The sequence below is a fragment of the Callorhinchus milii genome, unplaced genomic scaffold (genome assembly GCF_018977255.1).
Source record: "Callorhinchus milii isolate IMCB2004 unplaced genomic scaffold, IMCB_Cmil_1.0 Scaffold20, whole genome shotgun sequence".
NCBI classification, from domain to species: Eukaryota; Metazoa; Chordata; class Chondrichthyes; order Chimaeriformes; family Callorhinchidae; genus Callorhinchus; species Callorhinchus milii.
This window is the reverse complement of record NW_024704761.1, coordinates 5319963-5345207: the sequence shown is the minus strand read 5'-3', so window position 1 is coordinate 5345207 and position 25245 is coordinate 5319963. Positions and strand designations below refer to the sequence as shown.

At 41.4% G+C, this 25245-nt stretch overlaps 1 protein-coding gene across 1 annotated transcript in view; it reads left to right on the top strand.

Annotated features, from left to right (window-relative positions):
* The window catches only part of LOC103175536 (E3 ubiquitin-protein ligase rnf213-alpha), a 51441-nt gene extending 26811 nt beyond the window's left edge, over window positions 1–24630 (top strand). The window contains 39 exon segments of the mRNA XM_007888630.2: window positions 65–201; window positions 369–467; window positions 855–967; window positions 1242–1364; window positions 1790–1854; window positions 2097–2253; window positions 2673–2808; window positions 3256–3447; window positions 4125–4258; window positions 4458–4633; window positions 5300–5512; window positions 5872–6059; window positions 6670–6790; window positions 7386–7486; window positions 7786–7965; window positions 8090–8247; window positions 8621–8720; window positions 9286–9397; window positions 9554–9761; window positions 10315–10520; window positions 11028–11150; window positions 11311–11421; window positions 12154–12408; window positions 12868–12943; window positions 13734–13768; window positions 14115–14212; window positions 14782–14938; window positions 15502–15667; window positions 16195–16292; window positions 16835–17083; window positions 17191–17323; window positions 17923–18003; window positions 19147–19312; window positions 19654–19855; window positions 19939–20016; window positions 20372–20569; window positions 21918–22007; window positions 22700–22878; window positions 23397–24630. Of these exon segments, the coding sequence (XP_007886821.2) occupies window positions 65–201; window positions 369–467; window positions 855–967; window positions 1242–1364; window positions 1790–1854; window positions 2097–2253; window positions 2673–2808; window positions 3256–3447; window positions 4125–4258; window positions 4458–4633; window positions 5300–5512; window positions 5872–6059; window positions 6670–6790; window positions 7386–7486; window positions 7786–7965; window positions 8090–8247; window positions 8621–8720; window positions 9286–9397; window positions 9554–9761; window positions 10315–10520; window positions 11028–11150; window positions 11311–11421; window positions 12154–12408; window positions 12868–12943; window positions 13734–13768; window positions 14115–14212; window positions 14782–14938; window positions 15502–15667; window positions 16195–16292; window positions 16835–17083; window positions 17191–17323; window positions 17923–18003; window positions 19147–19312; window positions 19654–19855; window positions 19939–20016; window positions 20372–20569; window positions 21918–22007; window positions 22700–22878; window positions 23397–23544 (5562 nt within the window). The 3' untranslated portion in view covers window positions 23545–24630.
* Window positions 24631–25245: the final 615 nt, after the last annotated feature.

The following is a 25245-nucleotide window of genomic DNA, read 5'->3' as shown; positions in this document are numbered from 1 at the left end:
TTTCGATAAACTGGATTGTAAATACACCATCCATCACGCTAACTATAAACCACTGTTCTTCCAGGTAACGACCTTTTCAAGGCTGCTCACCCAGTCGGACATCAAGGTCCTTATTAAAGAGCTTCACGTTGACCCTGGGTGGTTTCGCCTTCTGTTCCTTCACCAGTTTGACACCGAGCATTCGTTCTGTAAAGAAATCAGGTAAGCTCTTAAGGTTCCACATGTTACTTAAATGTTCCATTATCTCTACCCAGTGGTAACTTTACTGATCAGTTTTATATCATTGTTCTGACCTGGCTCAGAAGCACTCCTTGCCTTTATTTAGAAGGTATTTTCTGTCTGTCTTTCTTTCCCCATCTACATTACAGAGAGTGCATTTTAGGCTTTGATATTGGAACCCGAGTGCTGCTGATACAAATGGATACTGAAGAGTCTTCTCAAAGCATGGAGCTGATTGCCTCTGCCAAGTAAGTGCATAAAGTCCCATTCTCTTCCACTATGTTCGACCATGTTCAGCAACCTCACTCGTTAAATGTTGTAAAATATCGGGATCTAATTTGCAGTATTCCTTAACATGCCAACATTGACCCAATGGAAGTCTGGTCCAAGGTAATCTGTTTCTAGAATGACGTTCCCAAGGGTCAATGGAAATTCGAACAGGATTCTCTATCAATTGTTAAATGCCCTATTTAATAGATATTTGCTGTTTAAAGGTGAATTTACTCATGTGTTTTACACTTGGTTCTGGTGTCACCTTAAACTGACTGTTCTCTGGTTTGACATTGTTTCTGGCACTTACTTTCATTCCAGTCCAAGCATTGGAACCTGATGTTTGACTCACTTTACTTCCCCAGGTACTGCGCAATGAATGAAATGAATCTGGTGCATTCACCAAACTGCTTTGTGTATTTTGTCACAAAACTCTCCAGAGTTTCCGGTGGATCCAAACACATTGGATTTCAAGGAGGTATTTATCAAACAAAAATCACAACGGCCCAAATGTTTTGCTTTGCTTAATACAACCAATATTCCATGATGCAATATTCGTCTACAAAATACATAGTCGCTAGATTTTACCGTCGGGAGGACGTAGCAAAGCACTGATTACAGAATTACAGAATAGATTTAAATCCGTGTTATTATGTAGCACAGCTAGAGTTTGATATTCATTTGTTCGAAATTCATCTGTAACTCTCGAAGGGGCTACTGTTCAATCCCAACTTGCCTTGATTGCTCTTCAGGTCAATGGTTGTCGGTCCACATTGATGACTTGATGGAGTGCGAGGAGATGGAATCTGATATGTCAGCGTTCTGCAGTGTTACCATCAGTGAGCTGTTTGCTAAGGAGTCAGGTCCGCCAGCAGGTAATTTATGACGAGCTGTATATCTAACTTGAAATTGTTTCAGGCGCTGAATACAAGACAGTGGACTTTTAGGAATATGTAACACATCAGTATCACATCGAAGAGATCAAATGAACCATAAAAGTGAATCCTGCTTAGGAATGCTGCAAATTAGACCCCTTCCCACTCCCAATTTCCAACATATTACAAGCAACATGACTTGAAAAATATTAATGCACTCTAGCGTTGACAAGCAGGTAGTGCGATCTATCAGACAGTTTGAGTCAGCATCTTAATTCAGGAGAAATCAAGTCTTCTCAATGCATAGATTTCTGTATCTTACATTGCCGTGGGACTTTGCAAATTTATACAATTCTTGGCTCTTACAAAATTGCACCGTACTATTGCGGAAATGAGCAAATGATAATTTATTTTCTTTTTTTTAGATACAGGAATGAATATTGAAAACGAGACCCGCGAGGAAGATCAGGCAACCGAAGAAATGCCTTTGGTATGAAGGTTTTATTGATACAGGATTATTATTAGAAGTGCCGGGAAGAACCTTCAGGCTTGTTGCAGATGAGATAAAGTAAACTTTTTTCCTTGGCATGTGGATTAATTCCTTTAATTTATTGACGATAGGTTAATTGACAAGAACTCTTCCCCAACTGGGTTAAGTGTTATCATCTGAAGAATAAGCGAGCAGGACAAGTGAAGTGAGAGATTTCTTATCGATGCAAATTGATTTTAAAGCAGGAGAATCCGAACATCCTTAACACGACATTGCTGTTGCAAAGCTGCGTGCAGAGAGCAGTAGGAATAATTCGCGACGGGGAGGATGGATCCGGTCGCAGCACAGAGCGGGTCCGGATACTCCTGGACCTCATGAGGGAAGATGGGGATGATGAAGGTAAACCCACAGATGTCATTGCCCTGTGTTATAGGGCACGGCACTCGCTTACCTTCAGTGCTTATAGCTGCTAAGTTATAAAGGTTTGGGAATGAATTCGGAACACTGTCCCCTAAACTGAGGCTTTTATTTCATCAGTGAAATAAAGTCCTTCCAAACTGAATGGCAATCGTTACTCCCTCCCCCACCTCCAACAATTTTATTTCCGTTTTCTCAAGTTGAACTGTGCTCTCAGTGCCGTATATTGTGGACATGTTGGAACTTCTCTACTTAAACACAGGGAGCAACGGCTGATTTTTTGCCGGCAAAAAAAAAACGATTGTTGTACTCGATAGCAATCGCTGTGAGGAGCTTTGAGAGGTTTCGACTTGATCAGGCTCTGTGGAAATCCAACTTCTTTTCTCTGTGTTTGCTTACAGAGTGCTTTCTAAGAATGGTCAAACAGAGAGTGAAAGTGCAACTGCAAGAGCGTGAGGAGACGTCCCTGTACCCTAGGGAATGGATGTACAATGAGGCACTGAAACTCGATGCTCTGCAGGAAGGGGGCACTTTCAGGTAAATCTTAGGAGCTCTGTGAAGTTTGTATGCAGTGGCTGAAGTATATGTGCAGTCCTGTAGCGGAATGGTTAGCTCGCTCGCCTCGCAAGCGAGAGGATCCGGGTTCGATTTCCAGGCAGGGCGAAACCTTAAGGCAAGTTTCCTTAGTCCACACACTACTGTTTACCCAGCAATAAGAAGGAACCCGGTTGTTAGTCGATTGGCGAATCACTGTCCGGGGGCAATAATACCTTAAAAAAATCCACAACTTTTTATGGAACACTACTGTGTGCAAATGGCTGTTGCATTTTGCCCAAAAAATACACAGCCAATTCACTATACAATATATTCAATGAAGCACTTTGAGACGTCTCAACGACATGATAAGGCGCTATATCAAATGCAAGAAATATTAACATTATATGCAAAGATTATTATTATTATTTCTCTGTGCTGATAATGCAGACACACTCTGTGGAAGTGCATTCAGAACGTGGTTGCTCCGAATCTGGCCCAGCTGATATCCGTCCTAGACCGAGACTATAACCTGAGCCTCTTGGATGATCCTGGAGTTAGCCACGAAATTAAGAAGGTCTGGCTGAACATCTTCAGTGACATACAGATACTGAAAGTATCACACCAGACTGGAAACATGGGGTAAGAGGTTTTCATTAGCATTTCTGCTAAAACTGTCCTTAACATTGGTAGATCTCACGGATGCCAGTTCCTCAATTGAAGATTTCAGTGCGATTTTATTAGCGCTTTGCTGAACATTTTTCTTTGGTTCAATTGACAGAACAGTGAACAGATTCCCTTTCCACTGCTTTAGCAGCACGTACTTCAAGTTACGTTGCTCAATTATGCACGCAATTGTTTTGGTCTTTATATAAAACTTGCACTGTAGCGATGGAAATTCTGCATGCAGTGAATGGTATGATGGAGCCAACTGGAATCCTGTTCAACTGCAACACCTCTGCTGAAAAACACACTCTAACAGGTCGCTCAAAAGCGGAACAGCAATGGGTCAACTCCAATACTTGATTGGCACCCTCCATAACGGAAGGGAGAGTTGTCAAATCTCAGTGTGCATTGAAACCACCCAAGACCAAAGCGCACATCAAAGCCCTCTTCCCCTGCTTTGTCGTGTACTCTGTAAATTTTGCCCACACAGTCAGTTCACTTTACAATATATTCTGCGTAGCTCTTTGAGACGTCTCGGAAGATGTGATAAGGCGCTATTATCAAATGTAAGGATTATTATTATTATTTTTAAAAGTCTCACACAGTTGATGCAAAATTCGAGCACTTTCAGTGTGTGCCTTTGTTCCCCTCAGGCCGAACACACAGGAAGTTAGAGTTGACCACAGGCTGAGGATAGGCAACGTGGAGACCCACTGTGCTGCACCTTTTAGCTGGCTTATCAAGGAATACATTGACCAGCTGTGGGTAGAATTTCAGTTTGCAGAAGGTACAGTGGCTTACTTTAACGTAACTATGTCTATTTCCATTTCTACTGCTGGGAGATGGTGGTGGGAGATTGGACCTGGGCCTTACTTGCTGGAACTGTGTTTGTTTGCCTTGCCTCTCTGCTTAACTAAAGAAAGAATGTGTCGGGAGATGCTCACGATGGGAAGTGGTACAATTAAACCTGGGTCTGTCTCTTTCAGGTGCAGCTGACGGAGACAAAGCAAAAATGCTTAGGTTCGTAGACCAATGCAGCAAAAGTCAACTCGGGCAGTATTTGGAATGTCAGAGTGCAGAAGGGAAACATGACCTTGCACAGAGATACCTGAGGGATTTCATTCTCATGACCATCAACATTTCATCATCTGCTGAACTCAAGGTAAATCTACATTTAAATCAGCAGTTATAGACGCCCTGTCCTTTGGATGAGATAATCATAGTAATCCTTGCATTTGATATAGTGCCTTACCAGGTCTTCGAGATGTCTCAAAGCGCTTTCAGATGTGCAACCAAGGTCCTCTCTGCCTTTTGAGGTGGAAGTTAAAGTTCCCGTGCAGCTATTCAAAAAGAAAAGGGAGTTTCTCCCAGCTTCCTGGCCAACAATCCCTCCCTTCCCCCCAGATAAAATTGGTCATTCCCTTAACGATTGTTTGTGGGACACTCCACTTTACAGCATTTATCTGTGAAGTGCTTTGAGACTTGTCAATATCATATGATGAAAATCAAATGTAAGGATTATTATTATTATTCCCCCAAGTATGGATAAGTGCGCAGGCAGGGTAGTCAGTGTGATCTATCTTGTGGAACGTAGAACACTAACTACTATGGGGCGGAAACCACAAATAATTCTTCTTGAATAAGTACAAATAAAACTTAGTTTTTTTTGTGTCTTTGATTATGTAATGTGGAGATTTTTCCTTTGATCTCCTAATGTAGAAAAAAGTGGAGATTTCCATTTAAGTCAAAATGGTTTGAAAAGCTCGCCTCAATTACGATCGTATCAAGCACAGTTTGCACTGAAACCTTTGGTGTGCCTTCAATGTAGGTTTTCAAGGTATCGCTTATTTCTTGCTTGAATGAACTTCAGAACAACGGTCATCTAACTCAAGAGCACTCACCTGCCTGGATACACACAGCTTACAGAGTTTTCAAAAAACGTCTTCAAAGCTTGTCCAGAACAATCATGGTGTATCCAGGAGTGCTGCAGGCTCTTCAACACTACATACAGGAGACATTGAGTCCCGACCCCCAGGAGATGGTGAGTGAAATAATATTGACTCGATATTGGCTTGAATCCTGAAGCCAGTTCCCATTCCCGGACACATCCATTTCTCATTCAAGTAGCTATGTACATACATGTTCTTTTGCCTGTTTTGGAGGATATATTGGATATACTGTAGCTGATTTGGGTTTAGAGGTGCAGCTTGGGCTATTGTAAAGATATATAGTCACTATGTGGGGCCTTGACACATGGACAATCTAGGCAGATTGTTACTACATAAAGACTACAAAATCTGGTTCCTGGCGTCATTCTGCATGTGCTTCACCCGTGAATGTCGATGGTATTTGATCAAGAGGCTCTCTTCAGAGAAGGTAACATTTGCCTTTGTATCGTAGACTCTTGACATTTGTGCAGCATGGGCGTGTGCTGAGAGGGCTCAGGCATTAGACATTGTGCAGCTGGAAGACTGCAAACGCCTGATAGAGACCATGGAAACTCTCCAGGCATCAGTGGAGCTCGTATACGATAAACACTACATCAGATCGTTCAGTCAGACATGCCAGCGAAGCATTGCTCAAGTCAGGTAAGTCTTACAACAAAGTAAATTTTTCATTTTATTTTACTAAAAACCGAAAGGGGTTGCCACTGCTATTTTTATGGCATCTGAGATTTTGAGGTCTCTATTTATCCTAATCGCTGAGCACTATTTTGGTGGAGGACAGTCAGGAGTGGGAAATTGTGACGTGAACTTGGGAGAAGTACAGTGCATTAGAGCAAACCCACATTGCTAAACTAACCCTCCTCATATCATCGCACATAGTCTAATAGAGCAACGACAGACAATTTTCAGCGGTTACAAGGCTGCTTATTCAGGTAATGTTAAAGATCGCACGGCACTACTGTATTCAAAAAGATAAGGGCCCTGGCCAACAATCTCCCAGATAAAATTGGTCATTCGCTTCATGACCGTTTTGTGGACATTGCTTTGCACAAATTGGCTGCCACGTTCGCCTATAAAATATACAGTCACGTACGATACAATACAAAATTTTACAGTAAGCACTTTGTGATGTCCGGATGATGTGATAAGTAGCAAGGATTATCATTGTTATGTTCGTTTTTGTGGTGAACCATTGCATTTTCATATCCTAGTAAAGAAGAGTTGTGTGTAATTGGTTTCTTCTATTTGGTAGATCGAGCTGGGACGGTGTGCTTGTGTTGGCTGTGTTTATCGAACATGTTGTCCTGACTGCCAATGACATTGACCCCAGGTTTCTAGACATTGCCGTAAAACATTGCTCACGTCTTCAAAAGGTAAATAGTGCAGCTGGTTTAGAACAAAAAATGTTGTGTGAATTCTAATAATTTTGTGTTGAATCACAAATGATTTATTACTCTTAATCAAATACAGTGGACCATCCTTGTAGAATTGCAGAGTCAGTAGAACACCGTTGCTGTCACTTCCTGCGCGCTGCAAGGGCACTACACACAGGAATGGATGTCTGATTATCCAGAAGTTGGGCTTTGTAGCTTTCGGTGCTGAAAAAAATGGCTGGCCTAGCGGTCATCATTGGCCTAGGGGGCATCACGGATGTCACTTTCTGCTTTGCACATGCGTAGCACACACGGGAAGTGATATCGGCAGCGACCCAATGACTTGGAAGTTGAACGGTTTTTCAAGGGCAGGAACTGGGCATGTGCAGGGATGGATCCCAATCACCACATTATAATGGGGCTCCACTCACTACTGCTTTAGCAAATATCTATGTCTTTCAATGTCTTTCCCATTCGCAAGTTGAGCCAAGTGGTGATTTCTGATATTGCTTGATGTGGGAGAACAAACTTAAACCTCTCTCTCTTTCTCTTGTTCTAATAAGTGGAACGATAACAATGCAATGATTTCACGCAGATCCTCAGAGCGTCTTCTGATCTGAAAAAGAAAGAGACTGTTAAGGGAGTGATGGGAGTACTTCAGTCCTGCAATGAAGAGGCCAGTTACTTGGACTGCAAGTAGGTTTAACATACACCAGCATCTAACGGTATGTCAAACTAATTAAAGGGGCAGTGGACCATTAGACATCCACTTTATTAAAGGGACAAGTTCGCCTTATATTCTGTCTCCGAAGCATTTTGTAAGTTTTTAAGGCAGAAAATTGTGTAATGACTTAATGGCGTTCCAAGGGAAATCCTTATCAACAATCATTTCTGTCATTAGAAACCACTTTAATTCAACAGTGAGAGTCAAAATCCAAACATCATTGTTTTTAACGATCGCTTTAATATTTGCTTCCCATGTTTTGCCACTTCAGGTACGGCATCAGAGAATGTCCGATCTGCCTTGGCGTTCCAAAGGATCCAGCCTTACTGCCCTGTAAACACGTTGTTTGCATCGACCATCTTAGAATCTGGTTGCAAAATAGGAAGACGTGTCCGAAATGTACGGAACCTGTGCCAAGTACCTATCAAATACAAGTCTCTTCCCAGCTGAAGTAAGTTTTCCTTCAATTCCAATGTTTTGTGAAACATTGCATCTGTGTTCAAACCAGTCTGGCACAATACTGTATGGTGATATGACCATGTCCTTAAAATGGTACTTGTTCTTTCAATTTGCAGAAGTGCTTTGAAAAAGCATGACACCTTACGTCAGAAGTGCAATTCGTTTTTCATGGAAGTTGTTTCCAGATTTTGCTTCCGAGAAGATTCCCCACCATCTGATGAAGTGATCACGTTGCTGCTATCTTTGCTGATTGCGGTCAGAAGCTGCCCTGAAGGTTGGTGTCATTGTGGAAAGTACAGTAATGGCATTCAATTGGTGCTGCTGATATGAAAGACTTTGAATGGACCTTAAGCACCAGATATGTGACTGCACAGACCTGATAACCCAAATGAGCTTAATATCTTTTTTTTTAATGATGCTTGATAATTAGCTTCTCTATACAGGTCAGCGCCTGGATATAATTGATGCATTCAAGCGGGACAAGGGAGTAAAGGGTTAAAGGATGGGTGGAAGCTCAAGTGGAGTATAAACACTTGTTCAGACTAGTTGGGCTAATTGACCAGTTTTTGTGCTGTAATGGTCTGTGTCATTGTCCTTGCAACTCAAATACAGAACTGAACAATAAAACCCTTTTTGTTTGACAATAGGTGACAGTTACCAGACCAGGACTCTCACCCCATTCTCCGAATGTGTGGACGCTAGCCCTAAAATACGTTCAGTGCTGCTGAAGCTTATGTTGCATTACAGGTAAGAAAAAAAACACGCGCTGGATCTGCAGATATTTGAGGTTTAATTTCTGTTTCTTAAAAATATCTTAGATTTCCCATTGACCAGTCGAACAATAGATTGTGATGGAATGGACTTCCATTCCTGTCATTGAGGTTGAGGTTACTTCCCATTACTTGGAGTGCTCGCTTACTCCTAACGCGGATTTCCGATTAAGTACCGCAATTTAGACCATTGGTTATTATAAAAACAACAACTTACACTTACATAGTGCCCTTCACGCGGGGCAGGGTCCTGGCCTACTTGAATGCAGCATAATCAATTACAGGAATTTGGCGATAGACAACTGATATTTTGTGTTCAGCACTTGAGGAGTTGCCATGGTATGAGTTTCAGCACACAATTGCCACTCAAAGCTCAACCCTTCAAATGGAAGTTCACTTCGAATGTGGCGCTAGTGATCCCTCTTGTGATATTGAATCCACGGTTCAACAACATACCGTATGTAACGTAACATCAGCTGAAACAGTACTGAGCACGAAATGACTCTGCAGGGCTCTCATACTTCCTCACGCTCTCTTTGCAGTTTTGAGAAGGTGAAAACCTTCATGCAAACTTACCTCTCAAACCTGGAGGAGAAGATTTTTGATGAGGACGATCTGAAGGAACTCTATATCCTATTCATCAACTGCTTCGAGGTAGGGAGGAACGGTGGCCTGTATAATGATAGTAATTCTTGCGTGTGATTATAGAGCCTGAAATGTCTCAAAAGCGCTTCACAGAGAATTGCTGTCAATTATTATTATTATTACTATTTTTATTATTATTATTCAAGTTGTTTTGTTGCTTTTAAGGACTCGATGTATGGAGAGTTTGAACGTTTGGAAGGACTTGGGAATCTGAAGCTGCTGAGGTATAATTGCAGCTTTACCAGCAGATTTGCCAGGCGCCAAGTTCGTAAATATGAAGAAAACGCTGCCGAGTTCTTACAGGACATTGCCAGGCTGCGCTTCTGTTTCAGCCTCGCTGCTCAGCTCATGGCTGAGATACACAACAGGACAGGTAAAACATTCAGAGGATTATACAATATTTCCAGCAGAGAAGGAGACCATTCAGCCCATTGTGACTGTACTTATGCGTGCTTTCTCCCCCACTGAAGCTCTCTATTCTCTCTACCTTTTCTTTCCTTTTCGTGTCTGGCCTGGTGCTCGCTTCGCACTAATATTCTCCTTTACTGCCACTGACCACTACAATTAATATTTTCTTCAAATTCCTTTCTAAACAGTGTTATGGGCTCGCCTTTAATAGCGACAATCCCCATCAGTGTGTATTTGTGTGTTTGTTGTGTTAATAAAAACTGACCTCCCTATTTATCCTTTTGCTGATCAATCTAAATTTATTTGAAGAATTGTTTTACTTACTTACGTACGCACTTAGTTTATTTACTTACTTATTACTTACTTTATTTACTTTATTTACTTATTTTGTTTAATTTTCTTATTTATTTTATTTAATTTACTTATTTACTTTGGTTTTCAGAAAAGTTATTTTCCACCTTTTTGCCTAACGCCCCCCGACCCCATTCACAATCTCCTTTCCAATTGACCCTCTTCAGACCTAACACAGGGTGTGAAGTACGAGAAAGAAAAAAGAGACCTCTTGGAGCACATCAGAATGATTTGTTTGCACTGCGACAACGACTGGTACCGGGTGTATTTAGTGCGGACACTCTACGATCAGTATGGAATGGACTTCATACAGTCTCTACTTCAGCGCGAAGACTGGAGCTGGGTGTTTCCAGACATAATTATTAAACTTCAGGTAAAACATCTTGTGCTTTTAAACGTTCGGAATGTGAAATGCTAGCAAGCGCAGCGCTGACAAGTTAGGAACATGGGAACAGGAGTAGGCCATTCAGCCTCTAGAGCCTGTTCCGCCATTCTCTAAGATCATGGTTGATCTGTACCTCAACTCCAAGTTGCTACACTGATCCATTTTTGAACTGAGGTAAACCCCTGCTGAAATAAAGATTAGCGTTGCCTAATTTGCCATATTTCTTAATATGGAATGTTGTTAGGATTCCCGCTGACCTAAAGCTGCTCTGCTCCAGAAACAGATCCCATGGGATGTGTTACTGGAAGGAATCCCCAATTTCCAGAACTTATTAAGAAAAATCCCGTTAAGAAAATATCGCACGTTAGATCCATTATTCGCGTCTTGTAATCCACAATACTTTTTAAATCGATCAAGTCGAAGAATGTGACTGTTTTAATATGGGCGCAAATAATATGCGTCTTTATGTCTTGTCGGACTGTTTATTTCTTCCAGAGGGACTTCCCTGTGCAGTTGGATCGCTTTGTTTTGTGTGGAGAAGATTATCAAGAGATACGCGATGAAGTGGCCAAGGTGGTTTTGAATTGTCAGATGCATGATATCTCAAACAAAATAAAAGTATGTGGCCAAAACTGATATTTTTCAAAGTACTTCTTTTAAGATTCAGTTGTGTGGTGAATTGCCGCACTTAATGGGCCAGTTTCAGGCCTCTCTTTTTTAATATAAAACCACGCGTTCATATCAAATGTTTAATTTGCACATTTTTGTCTCATTAAAGAGCCTGAAGTCCCCCGCAAGTAACCAGCAGGTTTACTTAGCCATGGCTTTCTTCCGTGAAGTTACCTGTGCATTTGCATTGACGGATCGCACCCTACACCCTAGTCCAAAGGTAATAAGAATCTGACTTAACCTTAGCTGTGCGAGAAAGAGCCTTATACTTTATATGGTTTAACATCTCATCTGAAGGACAGCACCTCTGACAATACAGTGATGCCCTCTCGCACTGACTTGGAGTGTTGGCCTAGTCTGTGAGCTCAAAGCCCCTGGATAAGCAGGGTACAGCCATTCTCCCCCCCACCACCCCACCCCACCGTAAGATAACTTACTCCCTTACAGAAACATATCAGTTTGATTGGATTTGGGGGACTGGCAATTGCTCTGCTGATGGCAGTCTCTGTCTCTGCCGGCAGAGGGCAGGATGCACTCATTCCCAGACACCACATTCATGTTCCTGAAGCTGTCAGCCCTCAACAAGCTCATTCGTGGCCGACCACTGTCGCGTTCAGCATTTTTTTTCTCACGTTTAGGAGATTTTTATGATTCTTATTAAATTTGTAAGGGCTTGTAATTTGCCTTCTAGATGTTCTTTACCCGCTCTCCACCCCCCCCCCCCCCCCCAAACCCACCACAAACATCCCCTGCTTTAGATTCTCCTCGTTCTAGATCACCTCTAGATTAATTAGTTCCCCGTGTTCTAGATTGACCTGCTCTATTGCTATATTTATGTGCAAGATGTTTCCTAAGTGCAAGTTGTTGTGCGTATAATAGTATTGGGATTAATGGAGACCATTGAAAATGAAAAATGGTTTATACCTGGTGGTAAAATGCTATTGCCTTGCAGACCGTTAGCCTTTTGCAGAAGTTTATTGAAGACAGTAACATCCTGGAGGCTTCCCCCTTGAAGACTCTGTGCACAGCTTTGGTGGCGAACGAACTGGGAATGCCCGGATCCCTTCTGAGAGTCTCGGCAACACAGCCAGCCCCACAACGCATCCTGACTGAAATAATCATTCACGCGGCTTTGGTTTTCACCTGTGGCAAAATGGTTTTGCTGGCCCCTCTCCGCAATATCGCCTTCCATTCCGAAAGGATGAGGGTGAGCGTTGCATTCTCTACATAAAGTCATTCCTGGCAATATAATAGTCCTTGCCTTTGATACAGCGCCTTATCACATCTTCGAGACATCTCAAAGCGCTTCACAGAATCTACTGTAAAGTGAATCGACTATAAATTTTGTGGGCGAAAGGGATTTAAATTTGGGGTATATGAGATGCTCGCCTTGTTGCATGGAAAGTGGAATTTTGTCACTTAACGTTTTCTGTGAGGAGAAATTCCACCAGTTCTAATTAAGATGTACTTCCATTTATGTAGCTCTGCTCTTGCATAGAGTTTCCTGATCTAAACCCAGTTTATTTGGTTTTCAACAAAAGGCAAAGTTAATTTGGTATTAAGTTGAGTTTATAGTTCACGCAGCTATACACATGTCCAGTACTGTATACGTTATTTTTTGTCTTGTCCTTTGTCATAGCAAAAAACGTTCTTCCTTTATTTTTAGAACGCTTATTTCCCTACCATGCCCGAAGATCTGCGTAGCGAAGCTAGACGCTGGGCAATGAAAGAGAAGTGGTACAGTAAGTGTGGTTCCTGTATCTTTCTTAAACATTCATTTGTGGTATTTTTGGCTTAAGACGAGATAGAATTTGTGGCGCGAGATGTTCAGATGAGGTCCTGGAAACGGGGTTTGCACAGGAACATTTCTCTGAGTATTGCTATCAGCTTTAAAAACATAACAATTTGCTTGGCGAACGAAGACCGAAGTCCATCTAGTTCACCTTCCACCGTCCTGGCAGTCGCTTGACATGTCCTATCCCAAATCATATGCTGTATCCTGAGATATTATTTTCCAGCAGAAATCTATCTAATTTGTTCTTGAAACAAATGACATTTCCAGTTTCCAATATATATATATATATACACATATGGCATTTTCCATTAGGAATGGGAAGTACAAGTCTCTGGGGATTAAATAACCCACAGAACAGCTCTTTGCAGTGTCAGTGACAAATGGATGTCCAGAGAATTGTGCCCTGAACAAAATACTAATCGCAGCGACTGCTAATTCCTTTTCTTTTATAATGAAATACCAGTCTATCACCTGATAGGTAAGCAACAGACCCTGGTTTGAATGCAATTTGAAATTATTCTGTACAACAGCACAGCGTCAAACAGGCTTGCCTAGTTGCGTGTCACTTCACCTTTCTTTGAGGAAAAACTCCACCAGTTATAACTAAGATGCATTCCCATTTATGTAGCGTTTCATAATGCGTTCAATTTGGTAATTATAAATGGCAATGAATTTCACTGCACAAAGGAGAACATTTTAACTCTTAAGAACCTAATGAGACTTTCTTTTTTTACTAGCTTGCAGTAATGGCCATGATTGTTTGGTTGGAGAGGTAAGGGTATATATTAATTGCATATTTACATGTAACTTGCGTTTATATAGCACCTTTTACGTTGAGAGGATTTCTCAAAGCACTTGAAAATTATCTTAATTATCCTAAATTCAACTGTTTGCAATATTTAATTCAGTTTAACTTAGAACTGCATTCTCTGCCACCTTTCGTTGCTGCTACTATCTGAAAATGTCTAAATCTCCTGTTTATTTGAACCCCCCCCACCTCACCAACACACCTTAACTCACTCTGAAGCGTAACTACAGGCGAGAACCTTATGTGCTAATTGCTAGTTGCACCCTATGCAAAGTATTGGAACTTGGCTGCAATTATTTGTTACTTTTAGTGCGGAAGACCGATTGAAGAATCTACCTGCCCTGATTGTGGTGTACGAATAGGAGGAACACGTCATACGCCTTTGCAAGGATTTACTCTTCAACCAAAGTACGTATATTTTTACCATCATACTCCACCAGTCTGACCCACTCTCCCACTGCAAAGTCAGTTTTGTTGATAGAACGCTGAAGGCGCAGTGACAATAATGAACTACGGTGTCTGTCTGAGGTGTCGTCATTCGGATGAGATGGTAAACCAAGGCCCCCGTCTGCCTGTTCTCAATAACCTATTCAAAAAGGGAAAGGGGTTTTTCCTGTTGCTCTGGCCAACAATCCTCTAGATTAGTTTGTCACTCAATCCGTGGCTGTTTTTGGGACATTGCTGATCGCAATTTGGCTACCGAGTTCTCCAAAATATAAAGTCACTGCCCTTTACAGAAGATTCTGAGACACTTTGACGATACAGGAGCTACATTAGCTCCAAAGATTCTTATTGTTACTGGACCCATTTTGTGTTTCCCCCGTAGTGTACAGTATAAGTGAACTGAAATCTGGGAACAGTTGAACCGAAAATTAATTGCCTTTTTGAAGCAGTTGTGTTATTGCACAAAATTGCAACACAGGAGAAGCTTTGACCCAGTTGGAAAATATGTCGCTAACTTTTCTTTTTCCTCCCAGTCGCTCTGACGAAACTCAGAAGGGTCACATCTTGGGCAGAGCTTCGAAGAGTGATGAAATCATCGCACCTGATCGCCAAATGACGCCTGTTGCTTTCTTGCTACTGCGAACACTGACCCATGTTTCAATGATGCTCGGGACTATTTCTAATAGCCAGGTAATTCCTTACTTGCCGTTATTGGAAACTCATCTCTAATTTCTCTGTGGTACTTAAGTGCGAGAATTATGAGGAAAATTGGCTTAGTTACAGGATTGCATTTATTTTTCCGACATGAAAGGAGCTATATAAATGTGATTTGTTGTTTGTTGTTGTTGTTGAAGGATACAGGATTGACTCCCAGTCTGTGCTGAGTTCGCTGATCTCAGATAGGGTGGTGGGTGAGGATAGAAAGGGGGAAAATTCACCAGAATTTTTTGGGGAAATAATAATAACAAATCAATGCTGGTGGTTGTCAATCCCTAGGAAACCCAATGTGTTGATAGAAATCTGAAGGCGCAGTGACAATAATGGATCACCCAGTGTCTGAGGCAATGTGATTCAGATGAGACGTTGCCAAGAAACATACAGTGAATAGCGCCTTTGGACGTAAAGTGTAATTTGTTGTTGTTGTCGTGCGGGCTAGGATTTAGAGGGCGTCCAGTACTCGGGGAAGCCAGTGGGTAAACCTTCAGAAAGAAGGAGAGACAAAACTTTTCATGTCCGTTTTATTTATTTTGAAGGTTATTACAAACATGATTAGGCCGCAGGTGAACAATGTTTCGAACTTTTTGTATCACCATCTGGAAAACAATTTGGAGCAGCTGCGAAAGCTCCTGGGGAAGAACATCGATGACACAGCTACCTGCGTCCACCTGGTACTGGACAGATTGCTCAATCAGCCAAATGGTAATGGCAGTAGGTTCTAATGGAGTTCTGTAGCTCAGTGGTTAGAGCATTTGCCTTGCAAGCGGGAGATCTGAGTTTGATCCCCAGCAGGGCAAAACGTTCGGCAAGTTTCCTTACTCCACACGCTTCTGTTTACCTAGCAGTAAATAGGAACCGGGTCGTTAGTCGATCGGCGGATCGCTTTTCCGGCGGTAATAATTCCTTCAAAAGAAAGAAAAATCGGTCACTTCAATGCATGTCTGTTTGTGGGACACTGCTGTGCGCAGTTGACTGCCGTGTTTCGCCCACAAAATATATACAATCAATTCAATTTATAATATATTCTGTGAAACGCTTTGCGACGTCTCGAAGACATGATAAGGCACGATATTAAATGCAAGGACTATTATTATTACTACTCAATTAACTTATTCTATAAGAATAAGATTCAAGAGTCGAAATTCCTATCCCAATAAGTTGCCTTGATAATTATCACTGGTTAATTTTCACCACAATATCCTTTTCCTTTCTTCGTATCGTGCACTCAGAACGCCCAAGTGGATGGAGTGAAGAGCTTGGATCAAAGATAGAGAGGAATGCATGGGAAGTCCAGTTCATCAAAGTTCTTATTTCTCCACTGCTAAAGGTTAGTGCGCTTCAATACCTTCCCCGATGTGAGGAATGCTGTAGGAGTGCGTATTGATGTTAAATCAAGCAGCGGTTGCAACGCCAGGTTTCAAATTCTCCGGGAATCAAGTGGATCAGATAGATGTGGGAAGTATGTAAATCACATCCCAGCTTTTCCTCATTCTGGACAGTCAACATCACAGGGGAAAAGAGGCAGGAAATGACTTTGGAATGGATAACACCAGTGAGACAATTATACCACCAGCCACATTGAGAGAGAGAGAAGGGAACAGAGGGGATTAGGACCGGTCGAGGCTGATGTACAGTATAAACACCGTTGCAGATTAACTGGACTGAACGGCTCTGATATAGGTAGCACACAAAGCAAAGGTCACAAATTTAATGTAGGAACAGGAGAAGGTCATTCATTCGTCCCATTAAGCCGGTTTTGCCGAAGTCATGCTGGTCCTCTAGGAACCTGGAATGAATGATTGTGGAAATGGGAGAAGGCCCTTGACATTGTTAACAGCAAACCACAACCTTGTGCTTTCTGCATTTCAGGATCTAGACAAACTTTTGTCAGATGTAGGCAAACGTATGAGCAGTGACAGTCGAATCGGTGGGAGTCCCATTGTTAAAATGCTCTACGGAGATCCATCGGAAATGCTGACCTTTCCTCACGTGAAGGGTCTGAACTGTTCTTCTGCCTGGATGTGCCAGGGTCAGATATCCGTGGAGAAGTTCACTCACATTGTAGAGCAGAAGGATGGAAAGAAACGGACTCCTATCCTGTGGCAATTTCTTCAAAAGGTATTTTTCGCTCCAGACCATTTCAATTAAACTGTTTGGTGTCGTCCGTCCGTCCTATAACTTGGGAAACATTATGATTGACCCCTTTATGTTTTACTGTTTTGAAGGAAAGACACATACAGATGCTTAGCAATCTTCCTGATCTTCTCAGACTCCAGTATGAATTGATAAGGACTTTTCAAAGTGCCCCAGACACAAGACCAAAGACCATTGGCCAGTTTCTGCAGCAAATGCCTCCAGGTAAAAAGAAAAGCAAAAATGCTCAAAAAAAATCCCACAAAAAGCAAACCAGGATCTAAGCGATAAGTTACAGGTTCACGTTTCAGCCATGACCTTTTGTAGAGCAACGAGAATGATCCCCAATTTTAGAAGAGCTACAAGCAATGATTAGCCTCTCTTCAGTCCCTTCAAGGAGATATCTCAGAGAGGACATTATAGAGATGTACAAACGTTAAATGGGATTGGAAAAAGGAAAATCCAGAACAATACTTCCTGATACACCAAGACATTAGAACAAGAGGACTTGGGTTTACAGTTGTGAAAGGAAATTTGGGGACAGACACCAGGAAATATTTCTTTATGCAGAGGGTAGTTAATGACTGGAAAAAGATCGTTGAGGCCAGGGCATTGGAGTAATTTAAATGCTTTGATGGGAAGACAGTAGGGTGGGTATTCTGGAAGGATGAGACCAAAGGGCCTTCTTCATCCGAACCAATCTTGTTGAAAATAAATGAAGCTAAACGAGAGCTTTCGCACTAAATATAAGGCTGATTCATTCTAAATAATACATGTGTCAGTAACTGTTTAAAAGTTCTTTGGTTTTAACAATTGTGTTTTAGGTCAAAGACATAATTTTGAGAGGAAGGTAAAGACTTTCATTGACGTATGGAACCAGCTGAGTTCATTGCTGGCAAAACAGAGTGAGTAAAAATGAGCGCACTGGATGATCTGAGACATATGTATGCGCCTGTGACATTCATCAGTGTAATTCACTGTTTAGAAGGTCTAGATTCCGAGCACTTTTTAACAACAACTTCATACTTGCCAAGGCTCCCCCCAGAGACTTGTGAATTTTTGGGTTCAGTTCTCAACCTATGAGGCCATTTAAATATCTGAGATCCACACATAATTGTGTTGCAAGATAAATCACTGAGAGCCTTCTGGCATCAAATATTGGGAAGTTAGTGGTGGGGAGATAGAGAGAGAACAAGATTCATCACAATAAGATCTTTCAACTTATTGTGCTGTATTTACTATTTTAAGTGGTACTGAATACAAGTTTGGAAATATCGAATGCTGTGTCAATATCATATGACTAAATTAAAACAAGGAACACCTTATGAAATATGCAAACGTCACCATTTATTCATTCCAACTTGCAGTGGGATGTTAAAGAGTTGCCAAAATATAGTATCTGGTACCTTTTACATTTTAAAATAATCCTTGAAGTTTATATAGCACCTTATCATGTCGTTGAGATGTTTCATAGCCCTTCACGGAATACCCTGTAAAGTGCGTTGACTGTATATTTTGTGGGTAAAACATGGCAGCCAATTGTGCACATTTCTCAATATCATCCCTATGTTGCTGACAGAAATTACCTTGTGTGCGCTAATCAATATTAGCTTTCATGTTCCAGCACTGATTCCAACACTGCTTTCTTTCTGGAAGTATAAACTGGGAGCATCTTTAGCTTTTAGTGGTATCCTTGCAGCTCTTACTGCTTTCCACTTTACCATTGCATAATTATTCTTCTCCGGAAGGAGATGTTAACAATTTCACAATCCCCAAAGTGATAAGAGAATTTCAGTTAGTAAACATTAAGCGCAGGGTACAATATTTTATCACTTAATGTTCTGTACAGCTTGTTCTGGTCTGGACTGATAAGGCCACCAGTGTGTGCGCAGTAAATTAAATGTCACACTGGATGATGTGATACATTTCGAATATTGATTCACGAATAAGAGAAACCTTACGGATATCCCTTACATCAGTGGAGCCAAAGTAATACACAGGATCTAGAAGTCTCGGCTTGTTTCACTTCTAAATTTTTCTTTTTCCAGATGGAAAAATTCCCAGAGAATTCATTGACAAGGATCTAACTTTCCAAAGCCCGATTGAAGTTCTTTTGCCACAGCAACAGGGTCCCGGTCTCTGTGCCACTGAACTTAGCAAGTTCCTCGTTGGGATTCAGAATGATCTTCTTGGGGCCGTCAATCATCCTCAAAAGTAAGATTCATATTTTATTAGCATTCTTCAGATTCAGGATCAGAACCAGTCGTGTAAAGCTACTGATCGCATTCACTTTGTGTTCAGCAGCGTATCTGTGAAGCACAAGATGTTCGGACCATAAACAAGAAAGATTTTCAGTGCAAAAGAAGGCCATGGGTCCATCTTAACTGTGCTGTCTCTTTGAAAAGAGCAATCCATTGAGCTCCAATTATCTGCCTTTTCCCCATAGATGTCTTCTGTACACTTCTGTGAACGACTCATTAATTCCATCTGGGGAATGCCTTTTATCGATGGATAATGTGCGCAATTGTTATCCATATTCATCTCCTTTTTATTAGATATTCCATCAACCCAGAAGAGGTATCAGATGCACATTTAATCCTCTGTGATTCTGAAAGAGACTTCATTCCGTTAGTTTTATCAAACTGCCAATACACGCTAGAAAAAGGGCAGGAGACTTCATCAGAGTATGACATTCTGAATGTTGAAAGACAGCTTATACGACAATTCCTGAAAGGGAAACCAACCATAACTGACTCCGTGAGTACACTCTCTTCTTAGGTTCTTCATGTGCACTCTTTACATTAAATAGAACTGAACTGACATTCAGGTTTTTTTTACAGAAAGTTCCTAAATTCGTAGCGCGGCACGAAAGAGATTACTCAAACATCTTTAAGGAACTCAAAGCAAAGATTCCACAGGTAAAGCTTCTGCTTGGGACACAGCAAAATCCCCAGTCTACAGCCAATTCTTTAACCTCAATTTGCAGCCAGTAAAGGTTGTCCAATGATACAATTTTATTGTGAAGCTCAGGATTAGCTATCAAAGCGGATTTTAACTTGACTCTGACACTTGGGTGTTTGACAGTGCTGCAGCATTGCAGCCAGAGTGAAAGGGCAGGAGAAGTAGATGGCAGATGGGAAAGGGAAAGGTGAGTCGGAGGGAGATGACTGAAGTTGCAGTCAATGGAGTAATTACAGGTAAGGTATGTTGCTTTATCTCTGAATGGAAATTGTATGGAATAAGTAGAGGAAAGTATTTTCTCATTCCCTTCAGGAATCCTTGCCACTCTCGGTCTGTGCTGCAGTCACAGCTGTCCTCAAATCCTATAGTGACAGCTGTGATGCCCTGGAAATCATCGAGATCACTGTTGGATTCCTAGCTACTGCAGGAGGAGCTCCAGATAACCTTCTTCTCACTTACCTGAAAGATACTTTATACATGGCTCAACGGGCAATTGCTTGCGTTAGCAAGGTAAGAATGTACGGTCGTGAATACAGACTCAGGTTCAATACAGTTCCTGCAGTAGAGTGATTGAACACAGCTGGACTTTAAAAAGCTGCTGGCTTCATATAGGTGCATATATAATTAATACTTTAGATACAGCAGCTATAATGTCAAGATGCCTCAAAGTGCTGAACAGTTATTATCCAGTGTAGTGCCTGTGTTTATAGACAAACACAACAGTCAATTTGCACCCAGTAAAGTCCTACAATTCACTTTACAGTGTGTTCTGTGAAGCGCTTTGGGACGTCCTCCTGACGTGAAAAGCGCTATATCAAATGCAAGGATTATTATTATTATTATTATTACAACTAGCCAAGGAACGACTGATCAATTTACCTGAAGGATCGTTGCCCAGAACCCTGGAAGAAACTCCCCTTTTTGAATAGTGTCTTGGAAACTTTAATGTTTACCTGAGTGAACCTGCAGAATGTTCAGTTCTCAGTACTTGCCCTACACAACAGTTCTCCATTAATAATGTTTTTTTTTGACCATTAAGTTCCTCTAAATGTCACCTAATCTCTTGCCGTCTTCCTTCTATAACAACCTCACCTGATTTGTTTCAGTAAATTGCCTAATGACTCCTAATTGACAATTATTGGCTACTTCAGCATTCTCCTGGTCTCGAGTAATTACTCTCTCTGCTATATTCCGACCTGAATTATCTATAACTTCTCTTCATGTACCTTTACGTTCACTTAAGCTGAAGTTGTGCTCCTCATGAACTGCATTGATTTGATGTGGTTTGTACTTTGAATCCAAACGAATAGGGTAACATAACTCTAGTTTTCAGAGCTGGGATCCAGCTTCAGGGAAATGGAGTGAGACAAGTAAGTAGTTTCATGCTGATTTGGCATCAGGATGGTTGTGTAAGCCACTGCAGTTGATGAGAAGTCAGCTTTTACATTCAAAATAATCGTTAAGTTTCCACGTTTCTTGGCAGTTATTTGGGCCATCTTGACGGCCCTTAAAAAAATGTTAAAAAGTCGTCCACTTTCCCGCGGTGGAGAAGGGAGGGGAGAAATTTGCAGGAAAAATAGTTATTCCAAACTCTTTCATGTTAGTTTTGAGGTTTTGTTTCCAATATGCAGTAAACTGACTTTTGGAAGGAAATGTGGGTGGTTTGTATGATCTGTGAATGCTAGGTAGCTCTAGCTGGCAGATGTTGTGTGCTTGGCTGTTTTATAGCACCTGGTTGTGAACTGCAGAATAGCTGGCTTTAAGTGAGAAATGCCATTTAACTCACTCGATCGCATTGTTGAAAATATTTATCAGAGTGCCGCGACAACTGAAGTATGATGTGTGTGTTTCTCGCCAGGCCTTTGAAGGGTGTAGACTGAAGCACACTGTGTCCCTTTGGCAGCTGCTGTCATCTTGGAAATCAGAGTCCATGCTAGGAACAAACAAGGTAAAGGGTGTTAGCCATTACTTGAAGGGAGCACAGCTACTAATAACCCCCCAAAATTAAAGCATATAGGCACAGAAATTAGAAAAAAGAGGTTGGTTGATTAAAAAAAAACAAATAAAAAGCACGTCTTTCCAGGATGTAAACTTGTAGGTTTGTGCAAAGTGGCTTTGAGACGGACCTAACCCACATTCACTAACAAATAAATAGAGGGCGTTCTGACGAAGGGTCGTGGACCCGAAACGTTGACTCACTTTCCTTTCTCCATAGATGCTGCCTGACCTGCTGAGTGATCCCAACGACTTCTGTTTTTGTTGTCACAAGTACACTGCTTAGGCTTAACCAATTGGGATCGATCTTTTGTGTCACACATATGGACAAAACCAGGGCAATTTAATTTCTGTGGCTTTATAGTCCCCCCCCCCCCCCCCCATCCACCCAAGGCAGTATTTTGCATGACTGACCCTTTGTGGACCAGGAGGTACTAAAAGTGCAGTATGCTTCCAGATCCTGCTGCCCAAATGGCCGGCTTCACCAGAAGTGATGTCAGCGTCGACCTGACAGCTCGGAAGCAGAACCAGCAGCCATTTTTCTTGTGTTATTACCCAGAGTCTAATTTTATGATTCCAACTCCTTGTGTTAAACTATGTGTCGCCTGTGGTAGATAAGGTAATTTCCTCTGATATCTTTTCAAGGACCCATTTGAGAGGATTCCGAAGGAATACAAAGAGCATTTACTCAGTAATGAAGAGGTGGAGTTGAGGACATTCTTTGCCAATACTGACATCAATACATTTCTCTGGGAACTGCATGAAATCCTGGTCTTAAAGATTGGTCAACCCAATCTAGAGAACAAATTTCGACCAGACTGGAGGTGATACTCTGCAAAGAAAAGATAATTCCAATGAAATGCTTTGAGATGATTTGACATAAGATGCTACTAAAATACAAGTACCTTCTAAAACCATTACTAGAAGTAACAGATATAGAGAAACAGTAATAATAATTAATTGTTGCATTTAATATAGAGCCTTATCACACCATTGAGATGTCTCAAAGCGCTTCACAGGATTTACTATAAAGCATAGTGACTGTGTATTTTGTGGGCGAATGTTGCAACCAATTTGCGCACAGCAATGTCCCACAAACAGCCAAGAAGTGAATGTCCGATTGTATCCGGTATCAAGGCTTATCACATTGGAATGACGTCGGAAAGCGCTTCGCAGGATTTACTGCGAAATGAAGGGATTGTGTACTTGTAGGAAAAAGTGGCAGCGTAGTTGCGCACAGCAATGTTCCACAAACAGCTATCGGGGAGGGAGGGAATTGTTGGCCAGGCCATAATTAAAAAATAAATAAAAATAAATGGTTTATGTAATTGTTTTCTTTCAGCCTGCGAGACACTCTTTCTGTTTACCTGGAATCGAAGGGTTCTGATATCCCTCCCAGGCTAGAGGACGAATTTCCTGAGCACCTCCTTCTAGAAAAGAGCATCCAAATTTGGAAGCTGGCAGCAAACTTCAAGAGGAAAAATCGATAGCTTAACTCTCAGAGAACCTCTTGACCACCCACTGCTTTCAAGATCACAAGAGGGGCTTGAATGAAGAAGGACAATTTGATCTTACCTTTTCTCAATATCCACCCCACCTTCCTCCCATCACAGCATCAAGCTATTTCGCAAATGAGTCCAGTGGCTTCAATCATCCTTCTGTTAACCTGTTCTGTTTGTTACTTACTTTCCAGGTAAAGAAATACTTCCTGGTGTCTGATCTGAAATTGCCCCTTGCAACCATAATAATGTGGTGATGCGTTTGAACAGTAAGGAAGTCCTTACTTTAATCATGAATCAATTAGGTATTGTAACATTGAGGATTCTGATGTTTTATATGACTGAAAAGGTTATGCATTGGGTTATAACAATGACTCAACACAGTTAGAATATTACAACAACCATTTGATTTATTTTTCATTCTGCTGTATCCTGGGCAATCACTTGAATGTTTGGGGTGGGGAAAGGGCGTAGGAACTTTTGAGCTTTTAAAATCCGAAGGCACGTTCCCTGCAAGTCACATGTCTGTACACTTACTGCCTTTCAACGGTTCAGTGATATGAACAGGTTTCAATCTGTGTGCAGTTCATCAAAAAAAGAACACAGTACTTTGACTGTGGGGAATACATGCCTCTTTGCTGCTGTTTTTTTATATACTTAAACACTCTTACTACTCACATTCCATTTCAAAAGAAAATAATTTTGCGTCCCTCCCCCTGGGTTCATTTTTTGTCTTTTAAAAAATGTTTTAATTAAATATGTCGACCTCTGCAGAAAAACCCTCTTGCCGTTTTTCCTGATAATTTCGAAAATATTTATCGTTTCGTAATTTCTTAGTCCGTTTCTGGTCCCCGCGCGATTCTGTTTAACAAAAGAAATACTCATAAGATTTTGACTAGCGGTCGGAATTCAGGCCCAGTCCTTGCCAACCGCTCTGAACAAACTCACGGGCTGAATGCGTCCTGTCACAATGGAGCCTATTGGCGTTATTTTACCTGTAGTTTTGTGGGAAGCAAATAAGAAAGAAACAAAAGCGGTTTTGGTGAATGTATCAATAAAGAGCGACAAAAGATCAAACTGTTGTGCCGATTTTGTTCTCTGGATCCTGGAAGCTCAGCAGTATTGCTTTTCATCCTCAATGAGTCGTCATGACCCAACAATCTCTTACCTATGGCACCATGACATTCAACACTGGCTTATCAGACAATAGAACACAGCAACTCACGAGGCGGCTACATTCTGGAAAACCGCTCCTGAATTGATTTACACCACTTTTATCAGGCTGGGGAGCAGGGGGGGGAGGGGGGACACATCCATTTGCCCTTACCTTATTAAAGTGGTTAGAGCGCTCACCTTACAAGCAAGAGGACCCGGGTTTGATTTCCCGGCCAGGGAGAAATTAGACAAGTTTCCTTACTCCCCACGCCTCTGTTTACCTAGCAGTAAGTAGGAACCCAATTGTTAGTAAATTGGCGGATCGCTTTCCGGAGGTAATAATTCCTTCAAAAAAAAATTGGATCACTCAATCCACGACTGTTTGTGGGACACTGATGTGCACAATTGGCTGCCACGTTTCACCCGCCAAAAATACAGTCAATTCACTTCACAGTATGTTCTGTCAAGTGCTTTTAGACGCCTCAAAGAGGTGATAAGATGTTATGTGAAATGCAAGGATTATTATATCATATGCAA